Source organism: Doryrhamphus excisus, chromosome 1 (assembly GCF_030265055.1).
Source record: "Doryrhamphus excisus isolate RoL2022-K1 chromosome 1, RoL_Dexc_1.0, whole genome shotgun sequence".
Taxonomy (NCBI): Eukaryota; Metazoa; Chordata; class Actinopteri; order Syngnathiformes; family Syngnathidae; genus Doryrhamphus; species Doryrhamphus excisus.
The window spans coordinates 39032355-39053848 of NC_080466.1; the positions used below are offsets into that span (position 1 = coordinate 39032355).

At 43.1% G+C, this 21494-nt stretch overlaps 1 protein-coding gene across 3 annotated transcripts in view; it reads right to left on the reverse strand.

Annotated features, from left to right (window-relative positions):
• Window positions 1–21494, reverse strand: part of fgd5a (FYVE, RhoGEF and PH domain containing 5a) — a 78039-nt gene that overhangs the window by 27272 nt on the left and 29273 nt on the right. For 2 of the 3 annotated variants that reach the window (XM_058068737.1, XM_058068745.1), the window contains exons 4-8: window positions 18608–18682; window positions 13788–16413; window positions 3072–3186; window positions 2470–2528; window positions 1162–1192 (exon numbers count right to left, since the gene is read on the reverse strand). In XM_058068737.1, the coding sequence (XP_057924720.1) occupies window positions 1162–1192; window positions 2470–2528; window positions 3072–3186; window positions 13788–16413; window positions 18608–18617 (2841 nt within the window). In that variant the 5' untranslated portion in view covers window positions 18618–18682. Of the gene's footprint in view, window positions 1–1161; window positions 1193–2469; window positions 2529–3071; window positions 3187–13787; window positions 16414–18607; window positions 18892–21494 lie in introns of those variants that run through there. The other variant, XM_058068752.1, reaches the window with a different exon arrangement.

A 21494-nucleotide genomic window follows, 5' to 3' on the forward strand; every position in this document is an offset into this window, starting at 1 on the left:
TTTTTACATTACAATTAATGAAAAAAAATAAGAAGACTAAGCAAATATATATATAGACCTACAGCATGGGTGGGCAAACTATGGCCCGGGGGCCACATGCGGCCCACCAAGCGTTTGAATCCGGCCCGCAATTTGCTTTCTACGTATTTCAACTTTTAACATACAAACATGACTTGCAAGTCGGATGTTTTGTAAAAAAAAATTAAATGTAAAATTAAATGACATAGTTTGATGTGATCTGATGTTTAAAGTGCTCCTGAAAAAAGGGACATGAGAACATACAGCTGATAGAATAACACTTTACGCCGCATAAAATATTATTATTAATAATAATAATAATACATTTTATTTGTATAAAATAATATAATATATATATTATTATATTATAATAATTATAATTATTTAATAATAATTATATTATAATAATTATAATTATTTAATAATAATTATATTATAATAATTATATTATAATAATTATATATATATATATATATATATAAATACTCAAAGACGCTCTACAGTGAAGAAAAATTGTTGAGTAAAATAAAAAGTAGAAAAAGTAAAAAGTAGTAAAAAGTAAAAATTTGACAAATAATTCAAGGAAAATTATAAGCATAAAATACTGTGTGTGTGTTAAATATATGTTCTGGCCCCCAGGGCAATTTTGTTAACTCAGTACAACCCATAAGTCAAAATATTTGCCCACCCCTGACCGACAGAATATCAACCTGCAATAGAATCAAATGGACATTTTTAGGCTGCCGATTCCATAACAGGTTTCTGTATTGATTGTTGATTAATGTGTTGATGTAATAGTGAGTTCAAAGTCACGGCAAAAAATCTTGTAAACCCAATCTACCCTCGACGGCGTATCACTAGGTAAAGACAGAAGAACCACATCAGCAAGCGCCAGGTGTAAACACGCTACGTCACTTTACAACCGACCACACCAGAGCACAACATGTCAGTTGTTTCAAGGGCAGGAAGTCCATCTCACTGCAACAACATTGATAAACCTCAACAGAACTTTAAATCACGGGGGGAGGGGGGAGGAGAAGGAGATGCAGACAGACGCTGGGGAGGAGACCCACATATGATAAAATGTTATCTGAGGCGTTTTAAGAAAGTGAGGAGGCATCTGAAAAAGTAAAGCATTTTTACCTCTTGAAGATACTTCAGGGTGCTGACATGTCTGGAAAAAACACAGAGAAACACAATGAAACTAGAAATGACAATTGTCCACCATGTGATCAATATTACTATGTTGAACAATGGCGCTAAGCCCGTGAAAATGATATTGTTTCATCAATATTCCAATACGGGTCTCCGCATTCCGTGGGGGTGACGTCCAAGTAATTACATTTCCCTCCCTTTCTATCTTCAACTGGTTGTTCACTGGTCGATTGGACTTAATACCTAAATATGCGTCACACACTTAAAATATAAAATAATCAGAATCACGTTGGCAGCCAATCACAGCACACAACATGATCAGTGAAGCATAAAGACATGCTAAACATTCCTAACAATGGCACATTATTATTATTTTTTTTATTGCCGGAAATTCCAGTGTCCAAACCACAGGAAGCCACAAATTACAAATAACACTAAACTCATCACACAGCAACTTAACACTATACCTCAGAAATATAGAAAAATGTGTTGATGCCAGTTTAATATGAAGAACAGAAAAAAAAAACGCAACATTTTAAAGTTTTCCCATAATGCATTTTGTTTGATATGCATTTCATTGAAGCAGCATTGAAAATGATGGATGGCACTGCAAAACTGCTTCTGTCCACCAAGACGCAGGACAAAAGCCCAGAGGAAGGCTGACGTCAGCCATTAAGCGCAATTGTTGCAATTTTACTGAAAATGTTGTCATTGTCATGTAATTTGATTTTTAAAGCACACTATTTTGTTTCTAAAACGTCAGTAAGGTACATGTCCAAAGCCCAGAGGGAGGCTGACGTCACTGCAGCGCCCCTGATGAATGTGTTGCCCAGATGCAATGCCTTATGGGAAAACTTTAAAATGGTTTAGGTTTTAAACTCATATTGGGACATGTTTGTATATTTTTAAATACACCTTTTGAGTGTTAAGTTGCTGTGTGATGAATTGAGTGTTGATTGAGTGAAAGATGACAGTAGTAGCTCTGAAGAAAAGGAGACGCCAAGAAATTGGAAATTACCCGAAGGGTTCAAAGTTTAAGAAAAATGTGGCTTATACACCCGAATTTATGGTATTCAATGATAGTACCAAAGTAATAGTAACCTAAGTACCTAAGTAATATACATATGCCGATGTTGACGCTTACATTCGTGTGTGTGAATTTCGACACTGACTCCTTAGAAGTCTGCTAACTTGCATTTTTTTTCATAATATTTCGACTATTTCATCATTCATACAATGTAAACAATATTCATATATATATGAAAGCCTGTGTGATGACACTGTGGCGGTACTCACAGTCTCTCTGAGTCAACAAGCTCCTTGGCAACGTAGAACGCTCGGGATCGCCCATCAATCTGCGAAACGGAGAAAGTGTACAGTGAAAAGATGAATGAACGCCATTTAATGCTCTCTAGCATTAACAGCATCAGCAACGCAGCAGCAAAAAGGGACCGATGAGAAAGTTTTCCCCCTTTTTTCCTTGGATATTTGCTGTCAGAGCGAGAGTGATTATTTCATTAAAGTGCTGCGCAGACATGAAGGCCCCCTCTCAAACATGGCACTTTTAAATTCAGATGAATTATTTATGAGAGTGAGCGTCCACGGTGACAGCGGTGCAGCGATTTGATTTAGAGGCCAATCAAACGGCCTCAAAACATCACATTTAAACCATTTAGGGAGGGCTACTGTGCTTTGTCACTGTTATGCTATCCTAAGCGGAGCGCTTTGCAAACTAATTGGCAAAGATGAAAACAAAAACATTTATATTAAATAGTGTATAACTATTCCTCAGTGCAGATAATGTCTCCAAGGTGATCTTCCACAGAAGATAACTTGGTTATCTACACAAAGTAGCTAATTAGACTGTGGTTAAATTTCATTTATGTCCCATAACTCACTTGTCGATCATAGCTTTGCTCGGCAGCCCCTTCTTCTTCTTCTGACGTCCGTCCATGGTCCTCCTCGGCTGACCCGCCAGAGACTGAGCTCAGAGGGAAAGGTTCTGTGTAGGCACTGGGAACAGAAAAACCAGGCGAGAAACACCAATCAACAACAACAACAACAACAACACAAAATACTCATCAGTGCAATTACTAAATTAACATCTTCATAATGGGGCGGCACGGCGCCCGAGTGGTTAGCACACATACCGCACAGCTAGGAGACCAGGGTTCAATTCCACCCTCGGCCATCTCTGTGTGGAGTTTGCAAAAACAGACACCCTCCGCTAATATAGACATTACCACTTCCACACAGCATGAGAGGCAAATCATCAAACCTCATATAACTTGTGTTTTTTGACCAGTAATGCTTCATAGTCATTTTTTTTTAAAAATCATGATGCACTTAAGGACAATACACCCTGGACTGGTCGCCAGCCAATCACAGGGCACATATAGACAAACAACCATTCACACTCACATTTATACCTATTTATACCAATTTGGAGTCGCTAATTAACCTAGCATGTTTTTGGAATGTGGGAGGAAACCGGAGTACCCGGAGAAAACCCACGCATGCACGGGGAGAACATGCAAACTCCACACAGAGATGGCCGAGGGTGGAATTGAACTTGGGTTTCCTAGCTGTGAGACCTGCACGCAAACCGCTTGTCCACCATGTAGCCGGTAAAAATCCAATACCAAGTAAATACAGGGCCAGCATCGCTGATAACAATACCAGTACCAGACCGGTACCAATTTTTCAAGATTATTTAATGATTTTGGGGTTGAGTGGTTATCACGCAGGCCTCACAGCTCAGAGACCCGGGTTCAATTCCACCCTCAGCCAACTCTGTGTGGAGTTTGCATGTTCTCCCCGTGCATGTGTGGGTTTTCTCCGGGTACTCCGGTTTCCTCCCACATTCCAAAAACATGTTAGGTTAATTAGCGACTCCAAATTGTCCATAGGTATGAATGTGAGTGTGAATGGTTGTTTGTCTATATGTGCTCTGTGATTGGCTGGCGATCAGTCCAGGGTCCAGCTGCGATAGGCTCCAGCACCCCCAACGACCCTCGTGAGGAAAAAGCGGTAGAAAATGAATGAATGAACATCTTCATATGTTATGCTTTATTTCTTAGTAACACACATGTGCATTCTACTCAACTATGCATTTTTATTTTTCCCATGAGCGTCTCTGAGCTTCCTCCTATGCGGCCCAGTGGTACACCATAATCTCCTTCCCAAGTCAATCTTTTATAGATGACACAGTTGTGCGTGTACAGTGGTAATCCTTCAGTGTTGTGGTGCAGGACTCAAGAGGGTCACTCTGGAGGTCATTTTTTCTTGTAATCCCTTTTAATGCTACCTACGGTAATTATTTAAGTCCTCTAGACCATTAACACCCACTTAGTGTGTTTGACAAAATTCCCCTAACAAGGATGATGATCTAAAAGCAGCACTAAGAGCTACAAGACTAGAATTCTATTGGTAGGGTTCCGCGGCACAAGATTATCACATATAAATTAGGCATCATATGATTTACTATAAAGGTACATTGGAAATTAACCATTGCATCGATTATAATGCAAAGTTTTGTTGTGGTATTAATTAGAGGTGCAACAATTTATCAATGACTCCATCATTAATCTATTATTAATTCATTCATTTTCTACCGCTTATCCTCACGAGGGTCACAGGGGGTGCTGGAGCCTATCCCAGCTGTCTTCGGGCGACAGCCAATCACAGGGCACATATAGACAAACAACCATTCACACTCACATTCATACCTATGGACAATTTGGAGTCACCAATTAACCTAGCATGTTTTTGGAATGTGGGGGGAAACCGGAGTACCCGGAAAAAAAACACACGCATGTACGAGGAGAACATGCAAACTCCACACAGAGATGGAAGAGGGTGGAATTGAACCCGGGTCTCCAAGCTGTGAGGCTTGCGCACTAACCACTTGGTGGCCATGCAGCCTTAATCTATTATTTTCTTCTCAAATGTGAATTTTTCTAAACTAAATTTTTGCCTTTTTTATATTTTATGATTTTACGATATTTTACGACAATCTCTAACTGTTGATGTTTTTTTTTTCAAGCACAGGGGTCGGCAACCCGCGGTTCACAAACCGCATGTGGGCATTCAGCCTATTTGTTGATGCTCCCTTTGCAGTGCGAATTTTTTTATACATAAAATAGAGTGGTGATTGTAAAAACTTGTAAAAAAAAAAATGGTCTCGGACCCAACCCAGGGGTTGGCAACCCGTGGGTGCGGAGCCACAATAAGCTCTTCAGCCTCTTTGTTGTGGCCACCTTTGCAATGTTTAAATGTTTTGCGTTCGTTGAGACATGACAACAAGATTTAGGTGAATTAGTTAGTTATTATAATAACCTAGTATTACTTATTACTGCGTTTGAACTAAAATGTAGCCTCATTTATAATATTTTTCTTAAATTTGTTGGAAGGCTTTCTTTTATCATCCCCCTGTGCGAGCCTCCTTCACAGCTTCCTCATTTATCATTGGAAGGCACGCTACATTAGATGGGATATTTCTCATGACTGACCACTGTGAATCAGAGGGAACATTAAAACTATGAAATTAAAAAATATAAAAATGCAAAAGGAATTGGTGTGAAATTAGGATTTGGTTAAGTAGTATAAAACAGACACAAATGCTCCTCTTAGAGGAAACTAAATATTTAGTATGTCTGCAGCCGCCCGCTCATTTGTACATCATGAAAACATGCATAGCCTGCAGGTATATTCCAATATGAAAATCCATTTTAATAGCATCATTAAGAAAGCGCTATTATGCTAGCTAATTATCTTATATTATATGAGCACAAATAGATGTTATTGACAACATCTAAAGTGTGAAAATGAATGGATAACACATGAAAATGGAGCTATATTTACGTAGATAGTTGATTTGATGATGCCTCCAACATGTAATTGAGTCAAATTAAAATATATATTAGGTTAGGTTTTTTTCCACGTCTAATGGCACTATTACAGGAAATAGGTACAAGAGAATAGCGACATTTGTCCGCCACGACAGACACCAATGGTGATACTGATGGGGGACTTGTGAGAATGGAAGCAGTTTTTATAATGGTTATGTGTTTCCTGTGGGAGTTGCACTTCTAATGTCGAGACTTTTTAAATCGTAGTAGCAAATCCGGGTCCTCTGACGAGTCAACCGAATGTGGAATATGACATGATAGGGGATTTACATTGGATGGATGTAATGTACATATAGGTAGATAACGTGTGTAATGTATAACAGATTAAAAAAAACTGTTCTATCTGAGTGCAGAATGTCGCCAATTAACCTAACATGTTTTTGGAATGTGGGAGGAAACCGGAGTACCCGGAGAAAACCGGGGAGAACATGGAAACTCCACACAGAGATGGTCGAGTGTGGAATTGAACCCGCGTCTCCTAGCTGTGTGGTCTGTGTGCTAACCACTCAACCGCCGTGCAGCCAGTTTTAAACACAAATAAGATAAAAAATGACAATTTGGAGTCGCCAGAGTGTCGACGAGGGTGGTGCTGGAGCCTATCCCAGCTGTCTTCGCCCTGGACTGGTCGCCACAGGGCACATATAGACAAACAACCATTCACACTCACATTCATACCTATGGACAATTTGGAGTCGCCAATTAACCTAGCATGTTTTTGGAATGTGGGAGGAAACCGGAGTACCGGGAGAACATGCAAACTCCACACAGCGACGGCCGAGGGTGGGATTGAACTCAGGTTTCCTAGCTGTGTGGCCTGCGTGCTAACCACTCGGGCGCCATGCAGCCAGTTTTAAACACAAATAAGATAATAAATGAGATGAATTAGATCACTATAATGTGTGCATATTTTGCTGATGTATTGTAAATCAACGATGCTAGCACTGCTAATGCTATTTACAGCTATTCTCATCTTCAGTCAATCATGAAAAAAAAATGAACAGAAGCCTAGGCTCGAGTGATGGAGTGTCAAGCGTTTGCTTGTATTTCGATACAGAATTACAGAATGGCTGCAAAAACAAAAAAAAGTATTCCTAAAAAAAAAACACAAAAAAGCAGACGCTGGCATTCCTGAGAGCGCCACACCTCATCAGCGAGAGTCTGGAAGGCTCCACCCGACGACGGCGAACCCCTTCATCCTTTGAATTCATGCTATTTTCTGGTCATGTCTCCATATCCCTGTCTCCCACCACAGCCCCGACCCTTGTCCTGCATTTCCTGTAAACAGACCGGTGGGAAGCTAGGCTGGACATTTCCTCCCCGGGGATGACCTGGCAATGACCTAAGAATGCCTGGCACCGGGCCTGGTCAGCCCGGAGACACACCCTGTCCACCGCAGAGCCACCACCCTGTACAACAATGTACTTAAGGGAACTCCTTCATCACATAACATAACAGAAAGCAGGGATTTGTTGACACACTGAAAAGGTTTGTGCGATACAAATAAATATGTTATCAAATTAACTGTGTATAACCGTAAGGACGCAAAAACACAAAACGCTTTATTACAACCATTCACACTCACATTCATACCTATGGACAATTTGGAGTCGCTAATTAACCTAGCATGTTTTTGGAAATGTGGAAGGAAACCGGAGTACCCGGAGAAAACCCACGCATGCACAGGGAGAACATGCAAACTCCACACAGAGATGGCCGAGGGTGGAATCGAACTCGGGTCTCCTAGCTGTGTGGCCTGCGGTCTAATGACTCGGACATGCTATGGAATTAATTGATTCCTCACAAGGGTCGCGGGGGTTGCTGGAGCCTATCCCAGCTGTCTTCGGGCGTGAGGCAGGGTACACCCTGGACTGGTGGCCAGCCAATCACAGGGCACATATAGACAAACAACCATTCACACTCACATTCATACCTATGGACAATTTGGAGTCACCAATTAACCTAGCATGTTTTTGGAATGTGGGAGGAAACCGGAGTACCCGGAGAAAACCCACGCATGCACGGGGAGAACATGCAAACTCCACACAAGAGATGGCCAAGGGTGGGATTGAACTCGGGTTCCCTAGCTGTGTGGCCTGCGTGCTAGCCACTCGTGCGCCGTGCAGCCAGTTTTTATACACAAATAAGATAATAAATTAGATGAATTAGATCGCTATAATGTGTGCGGGGCGGCACGGCGGTCTAGTGGTTAGCGCGCAGACCTCACAACTAGGAGCACCAGGGTTTGATTCCACCCTCGGCCATCTCTGTGTGGAGTTTGCATGTTCTCCCCGTGCATGCGTGGGTTTTCTCCGGGTACTCCGGTTTCCTCCCACATTCCAAAAACATGCTAGGTTAATTAGCGACTCCAAATTGTCCATAGGTATGAATGTGAGTGTGAATGGTTGTTTGTCTATATGTGTCCTGTGATTGGCTGGCCACCAGTCCAGGGTGTACCCCGCCTCTTGCCCCAAGACAGCTGGGATAGGCTCCAGCACCCCCCGCGACCCTCGTGAGGAAAAGCGGTAGAAAATGAATGAATGAATGAATAATGTGTGCATGTTTTGCTGATGTATTGAAAATCGTCGATGCTAGCGCTGCTAATGCTTCAGTCAATCATGAAAAAAAAATCAACAGAAGCCCAGGCCCGAGTGATGGGGAGTGTCAAGCGCTTGCTTGTCTTTCGATACTCCGTGTTTATCTCCACAATCAATTTATAAGGACGCAAAAAAAACACATTTGCTTTATTAAGTGGAACCGCCTAAAAATGACATAGGGAATCGGTTAATGGGCTCAATGTTCAACACAATCGCATCTCTCGCACTTTCTTTGCCAACATGTTGTTTACTGCTCATTTGTTGCCACACTGTTAATTGGCAAGAGCGGTGCATTCTCAGCAAGAGTGCCATCTTTGATAAAGCATCCACTGTACACTCAAACGCACACTCACACACGCTTGCAGAAAAAATACTCGCATTGCATTGCATCATTAGTGAATTTTGCATATTAATGTAGCTTCCAAATGGACTATTTGTTTAACCTGAATCCTTATATGGCGGCGGTAGTGTTGCACATTATCACAGACAGACTTTTTTTTTTTTGTGCAGTAGCTTTGTAGCTACATTGAAATGACATTTTAGTACTATAGCGTGGTGCTTTTGTGAGCATTCGGTGATTCTCACCACTAAAAATCTTTTATTTTTCCTCTGTGGGTATACAAACACGTTGACCGCAACGGCTGCATTCTCAATCAATCACTGCCATTGTGAGATGTGCAGCCGTGTCAAGATTTTGAGCTTCCGGGACAATATAGCCACAAAGGGACACGGGGGAGGTCCACTCGACACAATCGTGGACGCACATACACATGTGTGCATGTGCATGTGTGCACTTGCATTGAAATAAACATAAACCGGCCCCCAGATAGAGTCACTAAAAGAGTGGTGGCTCTGGCAACACAGAGCTCTCCAGGGGAAATGTGGTAAAGTGGAGCTGACAGCACTGATAGGTTCTTCGCATCATCAAGAGTGCCGGGAGACCTCCAGCTCACAATGAGCTACATCGATAGCATCACAGACAGAAAAAGAGGCCAGGCTGGGAGTCTGTTGTGTGAGATGCCTAGGAAGTTTTAAACAAAAAAAAAATACCTTCACTTCCGTAAATGTCACCGCGGTCTCGAGGCTTGTGGTAGTGGTAGTAGATAAAATTGATTAAAGCTGATTTATTTTATGTTGCAAAGCAATTGAAGCAATATGGAGTGCACCACCAGGCTGCAACCAGCAGAATTTTTTAGGAATGACACACATCCAGAATTTTTTTTGGAGAATTTTTTGAATTAAAAAAAAAACAAAACAGAATGTTTGACTTTTTTTGTGAATATTTTACCACATTTTAGACAATTTCTAACTGTTGGTGTTTTTTTTTTTTTCAAGGACAGGGGTCGGCAACCTGCGGTTCACGAACCGCATGTGGGCATTCAGCCTATTTGTTGATGCTCCCTTCGCAGTGTGAACATTTTTGTATACATACAATAGAGTGGTGATTGTAAAAATTTTGGACCACTGGTCTCAGGCCTAACCCAGGGGTTGGCAACCCGCGGGTGCGGAGCCACAATAGGCTAACACAAAGTAGGGATCTTCCATATATTGCAATATTGCATATTGTATTGTATATATGTACGTATATATGTATTGTATTGTATATTGCAATGTTGTAGTGATACATTAATTCATTCATCTTCAACGGCCGGTGGCCAGCCAATCAAAGGGCACATATAGACAAACAACCATTCACACTCACATTCATACCTATGGACAATTTGGAGTCGCTAATTAACCTAGCATGTTTTTTGGAATGTGGGAGGAAACCGGAGTACCCGGAGAAAACCCACACGGGAAAACATGCAAACTCCACACAGAGACGGCCGAGGGTGGGATTGAACTCGGTTTTCCTAGCTGTGTGGCCTGCGTGCTAACCACTCGTGCGCCGTGCAGCCACTTTTAAACACAAATAAGATAAAAAATGAGATGAATTACATCACTATAATATGTGCATATTTTGCTGATGTATTGAAAATCGTCGATGCTAGCGCTGCTAATGCTATTTACAGCTATGCTCATCTTCAAGTGATGGGGTGTCAAGCGCTTGCTTGTATTATGATACTCCGTGTTTATCTCCACAATCAATTTATCTAAGTATGTATGGCTAATCCTTATCGATCCTTTTCGAACTGTGTCAAACCGGATATCCGGTTGCATCGGTTTATCGTTCCCAACCCTACTACATGATATAAAAAACAGGAATCTGTGAGCACTTAAGGTTTTTGGGTGGCGTGTACTGTATGTTTCCAGTGAGTCTCATGGTGTAATGATGACATTCCTTCCTATACAATAACACTAAGAAAAACATTACAGTATATAAAAAAATGGAACTAGAAAGGGCAAACAAGACATAAAAATAAATTGTGATGGGGGTTGAGGAGGGGGGGCGATCTACCCCAATATTAACTTTACAGTCAGGCTTTTAGGGAGCGCTCAATAATGGCCCGTCTTTTTTGACCACACACAGGTCATCAAAGCACAACTATTTTATTAAGAAAGGGAAAGACTGCAGCCCCGTAGCGACCGAAGCTGTGGGTCAAGCTGAGGTAATTTGGCACTGTCTAGCCGCGGTGATTCCTCACTCCATCACACACTGCAGTTAAAGCCTGTGGCCCCCCTCCGGGGTCCAATGAAAGAGAGGCACCCGGGAGAGTGCTACTTTAATAAAAGCACTTCTAAACTTAACCGTAAGTGTCAGCTACATGAGAGCAATTACAGCATCACTGCTATCTTTTTCCTCCTCCTACCTCTTCATGTACCTTACTATATATATATATATATTCATGTTCAGCTGCCTCAATTGTACACACTGTTCGTCCCCACCTCACTTTTAATTGCAGCCAATAATGACTTCATCTAATTTTAATAATCTCTGCTCAGTGAGCTATTAAATTATCATTACTTGCAGTATCATTTTAAACCTTCATGGAAGCCAGATGCTCCTGAAGTGACCTCTAAACGTTCTCCACAAGGGGTATCCCACAATGCTTAGAAATAGGAGATACGCGTCATGCAGTGTGACTGTGGACCATATTAGTAATAAAAACAATCATTTTAATGACTCTTAATGACTGCAGGTGAGCATAGGACATTGTTATGCAACCTTTATGTTCATTCATTCATTCATTTTCTGACGCTTATCCTCACGAAGGTGGCGGGCGGTGCTGGAGCCTATCCCAGCTGTCTTCGGGCGAGAGGCGGGGTACACCCTGGACTGGTGGCCAGCCAATCACAGGGCACATATAGACAAACAACCATTCACACTCACATTCATACCTATGGACAATTTGGAGTCGCTAATTAACCTAGTATGTTTTTGGAATGTGGGAGGAAACCGGAGAAACCCCACGCATGCACGGGGAGAACACGCAAACTCCACACAGAGATGGCCGAGCGTGGAATTGAACTCGGGTCTCCTAGCTGTGAGTCTACACGCTCAACCACTTATCCACCGTGCAGCCTATGATCGCAACAATGCAGAATAAAAACATTCATTTTCTACCACTTATCCTCATGAGGGTGGCGGGCGGTGCTGGAGCCTATCCCAGCTGTTTTCACCCTGGACTGGTGGCCAGCCAATCACAGGGCACATATAGACAAACAACCATTCACACTCACATTCATACCTATGGACAATTTGGAGTCGCAAATTAACCTAGCATGTTTTTGGAATGTGGGAGGAAACCGGAGTACCCGGAGAAAACCCACGCATGCACGGGGAGAACATGCAAACTCCACACAGAGATGGCCAAGGGTGGAATTGAACCCTGGTCTCCTCGCTGTGAGGTCTGAGTGCTAAGTCTCATATGTCTCATATGTTCTCTGTATTCATTCATTCATTCATTTTCTACCGCTTTTTCCTCACGAGGGTCGCGGGGGGTGCTGGAGCCTATCCCAGCTGTCTTCGGGCGAGAGGCGGGGTACACCCTGGACTGGTCGCCAGCCAATCACAGGGCACATACAGACAAACAACCATTCACACTCACATTCATACCTATGGAGAATTTGGAGTGGCCAATTAACCTAGCATGTTTTTGGAATGTGGGAGGAAACCGGAGTACCCGGAGAAAACCCACGCATGCACGGGGAGAACATGCAAACTCCACACAGAGATGTCTGAGGGTGGAATTGAACTCGGGTCTCCTAGCTGTGAGGCCTGTGTGCTAACCACCAGGAGTTTAAATGTGACTTTTGGGGTGTTTTAATCTCTTCTTTGATTTCTTGCCACAGTTACTTTGTGTAATCCGGAGTTTTTATTGGTACTTTTTTTTTTATCCTGGATTAAGTGGTCCCAGTGGAGTTTTTCGGATTATCCAGGAAGAATCTGTTCATTACTCTAAGCGTACACCTAAGAATAGATTCAAATCCCCTAATTTAGAAGAAAGAGACTGGTGGCTAGCGCGCAGGCCTCAAATCTAGGGGACCGGAGTTCAATTCCACCCTCGGCCATTTGCATGTTCTCCCCGTGCACGCGTAGGTTTTCTCCCACATTCCAAAAACATGCTAGGTTAATTAGCGACTCCAAATTGTCCATAGGTATGAATGTGAGTGTGAATGGTTGTTTGTCTATATGTGCCCTGTGATTGGCTGGCCACCAGTCCAGGGTGTAGCAGACAGCTGGGATAGGCTCCAGCAACACCCGCCACCCTCATGAGGATAAGTGGTAGAAAATGAATGTTTTTATTCTGTATTGTTGCGATCATAGGCTGCACGGTGGATAAGTGGTCGAGCGCGCAGACTCACAGCTAGGAGACCTGAGTTTAATTCCACGCTCGGCGATCTCTGTGTGGAGTTTGCATGTTCTCCCCGTGCATGTGTGGGGGTTTTTTCCGGGTACTCCGGTTTCCGGCCACATTCCAAAAACATGCTAGGTTAATTAGCGACTCCAAATTGTCCATAGGTATGAATGTGAGTGTGAATGGTTGTTTGTCTATATGTGCCCTGTGATTGGCTGGCGACCAGTCCAGGGTGTACCCCGCCTCTCGCCCGAAGACAGCTTGGATAGGCTCCAGCACCCCCAGTGAGGATAAACGGTACAAAATGAATGAATGAGATGATGTTTTTGTGAAATGGTAATAACATTTGAGACGGATAAAATTCCAAATACCTTTCAGCGTCCGCTTTCGCCGTCTGGGGCTTGCTGTCTATCCCAGGGAAGCTGTTCATGTCCACGTAGCCATCGTTCTCATTGCAGGGGGTTGTCATGCGATTTGGATCCTCAAAAAACTCAGTCACGGTGTGCGATCTGGTCGGCCTGCCTGGAATTTGGATGTTCTCGTAGTCTGAGCTCATGGCTGGAATATTTTCATAGTCAGACGTGTCTGCACTCGGAAATGAGATCGATCTGGGTTTCGTTAAAGGCAGCGGCATGGCAGCACGATGAGATCGTTCCTCGAAGGATTCAACTCTGGAGACGCCTCTGCCGTAAGCTTTGAGTTCACTTTTCCTCCTCTGATGGTCTTTATAGAGAACCAGGTTCGATATCCGATCCGATGGACGCTGATGGGGGTTAACAATACGAGACTGGAGCTGAGGGGAGCTGTCGTTGCTTCGACGGTCGAGCTCGATGACTCTTGCTGGGGCGTGGTGACTGGACTCAGAAGACGATCGAGAAGAACGAACGGAACCGTCACTGAAACCTTTGGAGTCAGACTTTCTCTTAAACTTGAGAGCCAAAAAGCGCTTGAAGGAGATTTTCTTCTTCTTGAGTTGATCATCAGGTTCATGCTGGATCAAAAGAGAAGGGGAACTCTTGGTTACTGGTTTTTTGGTGATGTACGCCAGTTCAAACGGCGGTGGGATGTCCACCAGAGATGTTGGGGTGGAAACGCCGCTGGACGATTGGTGGCTCCGTTGGGAGAAGCTCCCAGAAGAAGTCATGACACATGGAAGTGAGAGAGTGTCGTCTTTCCTCTTGATCCTGTTCTCATCCTTTGGAGATCCGTCAGCCAAGGATTCTTCTGGACTCCCTGCGGAACGAGTGTATAGAAGAAAGCGGCGAGATTTTGTAGACGGTACCAGACGGTTTTCTCCGGGGGCTTGCGATTGGCTTATCGGTTCACCGCTCTTATCCAAGGCCACTGTGCAGTAGTCATGCGTTTGGTACTCACTTCCTGTCTCCTCGGGTACGGTTTCTGGAACGTAGCCTGGTATTTTGCCAGAATAAGAGCGAGAACGTGTCACAATGGTTTTTCGATCCAGGTTCAAAAAGTTCTCCCCTTCAGAGTCGAACCCCGCCTCCTCGTAAATATGCTCCTCGCTGTCTGAATCTGTGTCCTCATAAAAAGGCACGATATGGCAATCAAGTTCTTCGATGTCTTCTTCAAACGCCTCGGTGGTGTGAGCGAACACGACTCTGTTTGTGAGCTCCGGAGTGCGACCCAGGTCCAAGTCCTTTGGTACGGTGATGTTGCATAACCTGAGACGAGGTTGGCAGCTTCTCCTTTGGCTGAGGAACGCCTGCTCTCGTTGGGCTGTTCTCAGTTTTGCACTTTTTCCTTTGACGGGTTTCTTTTCTGTCTGCTCCTCTTCGTCCTCGTCGCCGATTTCGACGTAATCTTCCGATGAGACGCAGTCCAACTGCTCAAAGTTATCAGTTTCATTGCAGGGAGAATCCTCGATGTTTGCATACTCGTCTGCTGACTCGGCGTCCGGATGCTGATTCCCGTGTTCTCCATCTTCAGGTTCAGTCTTCTCATTGAGGGTTTGCGTATCGTCGAGTTTGTCCACGTCGTCCGATGACACGTAGAAAGGCTCCTGCTTTGAAGCGCCTGATGTATCCAGATCATTAGCGTCATCATCTTCACGCCATTCCGGATCAGCAGTACACGTCGTATCTGAAGGAACGGCTTCAATGACTGAATACGGCCCAAACACATCCTCGGTGCTGGATGTGAAACGAAAGCAGCCCGAGACGTCTTTGGTGGCGCGTTCCGGTTGCCATACTTCCGCGTCTATGCTTTCGGTCGCGTCGACGGACTCGCATGTGTCGCTGGCGCCGTCTGCCGGGCCAATCACGTCGTAGGGATACTCTTCTGTGACTGTTGGGAGCGTGCAGAATCCAAACACGAATCTTCCGACGTCCAGTTCGGTATCATCTGTGGATAAGTCGAACTGAATAGAGTCGGTCTTAGCGTGACCGAGTGAATACGTTTGATCTGGTTCATCCAAGTCTATGTCGGTTTTTCCACTAAGTCCACGTGTGTCCTTAGCCTCCTCCTTGTTTTCGTCTGGAGAAGACAAAAGTGTCAATGGATCGTTGTCTTTGTTTGGTCCAGGATCATTGTCTTTGTTTGGTCCAGCATCAGACTGAGGATTTTCATCCTCACTGGTGTCCGCCGTCGAACCGTCGTTTTCTATGACGGTGTCCTCAGAGCCGATGCTCTCGATGTCATCATCTTTATTATTACATCCTTTTCCCCCGTTCTCCGTTTCTCCGACCTCAAATTCACCTTCAACAACCTTCTCCTCTGTCTCGTTTTGTTCCTCGTCCTGGTTTTCTTCATGAAGACCCGTTTCCCCGTTCGAGTGAAACAGGTCTCCATTACCGAGGCTCCGAGTCGGGCATTGCTCCCTCTGCGGTATAAACTCGTAGAAAGGTTTGGGCTTGGGGGCGACGGGAGGTTTTGACCCACGCACAGGGGGACAAGGCCTTGACATCAGTTTGGACTGCACTTTGATGGTCAGGTGACTGCGGACCTTCGGTCGAGGGACTTGCAGCGGATTTTGAAAATCTATAAAAACAAAGAAATCATGTAAAAAAAAAAATAATAATAACATTCAGATGTCCGCTTCTTCAACTCATGTATACACTGAGACACAAATGCACATGTTTTTCTATAGAAGGCATAGGGGAAGCCCGTGTCCTGTCTGTAGTTGGTAACAAGTAGAATGCTGCAGGGGATATTATCAGCAGGAAAAACAACAGAGCCACAGCATACTTAGAGGAGGAACAATAACATCTCCCTGTCTGGGAAATGACACATGCATGTTGGAGCACAATGAGGAGTTGCTTGGGCTGCGTAAAAAGCCAAGCTACACCTTGACAGTTACTACATTTATTGTATACGGTGACGGTCATTTCAAATACTTCACATGAAATCACAAACACTTAAACTTGCTGATATAGTTCATTTTCTTTTTTTTTTTTAGGGGTCTCAAACATGCGGCCCGCGGGCCAAATGTGGCCCGCAGGACACTAGTTTGAGGCCCCTGCCTTGATGTGAAAGTTTAATGTTAGTTTGATATGGATGCTGTATGGTATCATGTACCCCGAAAAAATTATTACGTTTGATTAATGTTCATGTTAAAGGTTAAATAACTGTTAATAGTTATCCTCCCGATCCGTGTGGAAGTGGTAAGTTTTTGGCTATTTAAGTTTAAAGGAAATAACTTGAAGGCTACCGTTTAGGTCGCTAGCTCTCTAGTTTGCGAGTTAGCATGTGTGTCAAGACCCTGCAGTTGCGCAATTTGTTGTAAATAAAAAGAGTATAAATGTGACTATAGTCGTGTTTTGTCATGTCTACAGGGCTCTAATAATGCTTTGTTCATTTTAATCTGAAAAAATAATAATTTGTCTACCCACCAACTATATGTGGTTTCTTAAGTTTTTATTATTTGCCATTTTATTATTATTATTATATTTATTTATTTATTACTGATTGATTGATTTTCTTTATTCTTGATTTGTTTACTTATTTTTCATCTTATTTTGTGTAGAAAAATAAAAAGTAAGATATTTCTTCATTCTACTTCAGTACGAGGTGCATTATTAAAAAACAACAACAACAAAAAAAACCTTAAATGGTATTATGGAAAGCAGGAAGTGAACAAATGTAACAGTTACTGATTGTAAAAGTACCAGATGGAGGGGTATGATTTAATAAACTTTGCTTCTTCCTACTCCTTTTGGACATGTGGAACTGTGAACTGATTATGGGATGCATTCAATTGTAATCTGATGCATGTTCAAATGAAATAAAACCATTACCATTACCATTACATTTCCTTTGAATTTACTTATTATAATGCAGATTTCTGTGACGTTGATGAAGTTTACAAGTGTCATGAAGTACACTCATTCCTAACAAAGTGTGCACACGCCTTGTCACTTCCTGTTATTGAGCACCTGCCCTGACGCACATCCTATTAGACACCGTGTCTCTTTACTTTCTATTAAAAGCTGAAATGCCACTTATTTGACTTTATTTTTGAAGTTTCATAATGTATATATATGTGTATATCATTTTAAAGGAATCCACGGAGCATGTACATTGTCAGCAGCCCATGTACCTCTAAGAGTACACATTTTTCACCACACAAATGGACTTCCTTCTTGTCATTCTTCCACTGCAGGCACACACAAACACTCACAAATAGATACACACACACATACACATATGTGAAAAGGCTGTGTCAAAGAACAATAAAACAGAAGGAAAACAAGGGTCCCCGGGCTGACAAAGCACCCGACTTGAAAAAAAACAGGATATGCATTATGCAACAAGAATTTCATTTAAATAAATGTTTGAAAAATAAAAAGGATGCTGCAGAGTCTGGGACTCGAACACTGGATATGATTGTATACAATGTCCACAATGAGAAATCTTACCTGTGTAGTAAACCACTACTACTACTATTCAAGTCTTTGCACCTTTGCTATTTAATAAAAACACAATTTAATATAACATGTAATATTTGTATAAGAATGCAGAGTTTAAAATGTACTTTTAAATTGAAACGTTTTACTACAAGTCAAGTACAGTTAATGCAAACATTGCTTACATCTGAATTGGAAAAGTGTTTTCATTTAATAATCCGTCCCCAATCCCACTAATCGGGATGTTGTAAATCAAATCGCTGCATCCAAAAAAAAAAAAACGAAACAAAACAGTCATATAGTAAATATTTGTAATATTTGCAACCAACCTGTGTTCATCGTGGGACATCATCATCATCATCATCCACGGGAACGGAGAGTTACGCTCATTTTTTCGCCAACGTCTCTTCCACAAAAGTTAATCCGGATTCAATGTAAAACAAAAAGAGAAACAAAGCTGTTAAAATCAGCTTGCAAAAGCGGAGTCGCGGAACAAATCGTGTGGATTTGAACAAGAAGAAGATGATGATGAGCCTCCGTGTGAGGAGCGCCAGTGTACGTCCTCGACTGATGCTCCTCTGGAGTGAACGGCGGTGTGCTAACAGGAGGTGCTGCTTAGCTTCCTGGGGCAGGACTTCCAGACCTGCCTTGCGTGTACGTTCGATTTCTGTACTGTGTTTGCGACGTCTTAAAAACATGCTATTTTTACACGATTGACATAATTACACACGTGTATCCTTACAATATTAAAGTAGACATAAAAGCGGGAGGATCGATACAAATAACGATAGTATTGATACCAAGGAAAGTGTAGTCGACATTTTTGTCCTATTCAATGTTTATCTTAAGAAATCATTTTTGTTGTGTCATTCATTTTCTACTGCTTATCCTCGCAAATGTTGTGGGGGGGGGTGCTGGAGCCTATCCCAGCTGTCTTCGGGCGAGAGGCAAACTACACCCTGGACTGGTGGCCAGCCAATCACAGGGCACATATAGACAAACAACCATTCACACTCACATTTTGGAGTCGCTAATTAACCTAGCATGTTTTTGGAATGTTGGAGGGAACCGGAGTACCCGGAGAAAACCCACACATGCACGGGGAGAACATGCAAACTCCTGTCGAGGGTGGAATTGAACCCTTGTCTTCTAGCTGTGAGGTCTCGGCGCTACCACTCGCAGCCCCTAGCATCGTTTTTCATTCATTCATTTTCTACCGCTTATCCTCACGAGGGTCGCGGGGGATGCTGGAGCCTATCCCAGCTGTCTTCGGGCGAGAGGCGGGGTACACCCTGGATTGGTCGCCAGCCAATCCCAGGGCACATATAGACAAACAACCATTCACACTCACATTCATACCTATGGACAATTTGGAGTCGCCAATTAACCTAGCATGTTTTTGGAATGTGGGAGGAAACCGGAGTACCCGGAGAAAACCCACGCGTGCACGGGAGAACATGCAAAAGGTGATTGAGAGTGGAATTGAACCCTGGTCTCTGAGCTGTGAGGCCTGTGTGCCAACCACTCATCCCCAAAATCATTCAATAATCTTGAAAAATTGGTACCGGTACTGTTATCAGCGATACTGGCCCTGTATTTACTTGGTATTGGATTTTTACCGGCTGCACGGTGCTTAGCGGTTAGCACGCAGGCCTCACAGCTAGGAAACCCTAGTTCAATTCCACCCTCGGCCATCTCTGTGTGGAGTTTCCTTTGGTAAATCACAATTTTTTTTTAAATAATTGACTATGAAGCATTACAGGTAAAAAAAGACAAGTTATATGAGGTTTGATGATTTGCCTCTCATGCTGTGTGGAAGTGGTAACTACTATGCGGACAGCGGAGGCTGTCTGTTTTGCCTCTGCAGTGATGTTTTTGGAATGTGGGAGGAAACCAGAGTACCCGGAGAAAACCCACGCATGCACGGGGAGAACATGCAAACTCCACACAGAGATGGCCGAGGGTGGAATTGAACCCTGGTCTCCGAGCCGTGAGGTCTGCGCGCTAACCACTAGACCGTCGTGCTGTGCCGCCCCCATCATATTATTTGTTATGCAATTTTATATAGACATACTGTATATGCTAGTTGCTGGGAGATACCTTTTATTTACATTTGAATGTTTAATTTGAAGCATACTAATACATTTTTGAGGATTTATGTTTTCATAAGTTTAGTTTTGTCCGTTATGACTGTGCCCCACTGAGAAAATGTTCTATTTTCAGTTCATTTAATGCCATTTAGACGCTTTCTAAATATACTTTGTCCGACATATTCCAGTATCAAACATAGATTATTCCCTTGCCCATGTATTGTTTCCTGCGCCAGAACTGCATAAAAGGGTTCCTAAAAACAGTTTTCCAAAAACAGTTTCTCTCCAACGCCAAAGCTTTTGCTATTGGCTGTGCTTTCTGGCCCGGCATCTGTTGCCCGTTTGAGTGGAGTGCAACCCTTTAAAAGCCTCTCTTCATAACAGGAAACTGATCTCCCCGTTTCCTGCACAACAGGCTGTACTTCCTTAGCAACAGATGGGAAAGGTTGGCAGCGTTAACCCCTTAGGTAACCTTTCTCAGAGATGACTGATTGATGCTGTGCGATGCCTGATCAGTCGAGGAACAGACAAAAAAAAAAAAAAACGCCCAGCTTCAATGTGGGACTCGTGGCGAGCTTTCAAGGACAGGAACACCTTGTGCAACTAACTCCGGTAAGGCTGGCATGGCGGCCCGCTTGGGGGTTTTAATTTGACAGCCCCCCCGGCTCTGGTTTGACACCCCCGCACTGGGCTGGGAATATCTCACCTCATTCCTTCTTTTCTTTAACGCTCTTGAAGGTCAATCTATGCAACGGACCTGTGGGGTCTTAAACAGAGGAGATGTAGTGTACAGCCTCCGCGCAGCAGGGACACTGGAAGAATGAGCTCAGCTGTATTGGGCTTTGGACCTGATGGATGGAGAGCATCTAGACTCGAACAATAACCCCGGCACAAAACTGCCATTCCAGATGGTGCAGGAGGGCTTAAGTTAAGCTCAATCACTCATAAAGAGGTGATGGGGAAGGCGGCATATTGTCATCACTTCATTGTGTGTCCATCTTTTTTTTCATCCCATTAAAGAAAACACGTCAATATCAGTTAGATGCCATCAGGAGACGTGGGCGAGTGATGGAAAAACAACCAATAACATAAAATAAATATGAATATTTATCCACTGAACTGTGTT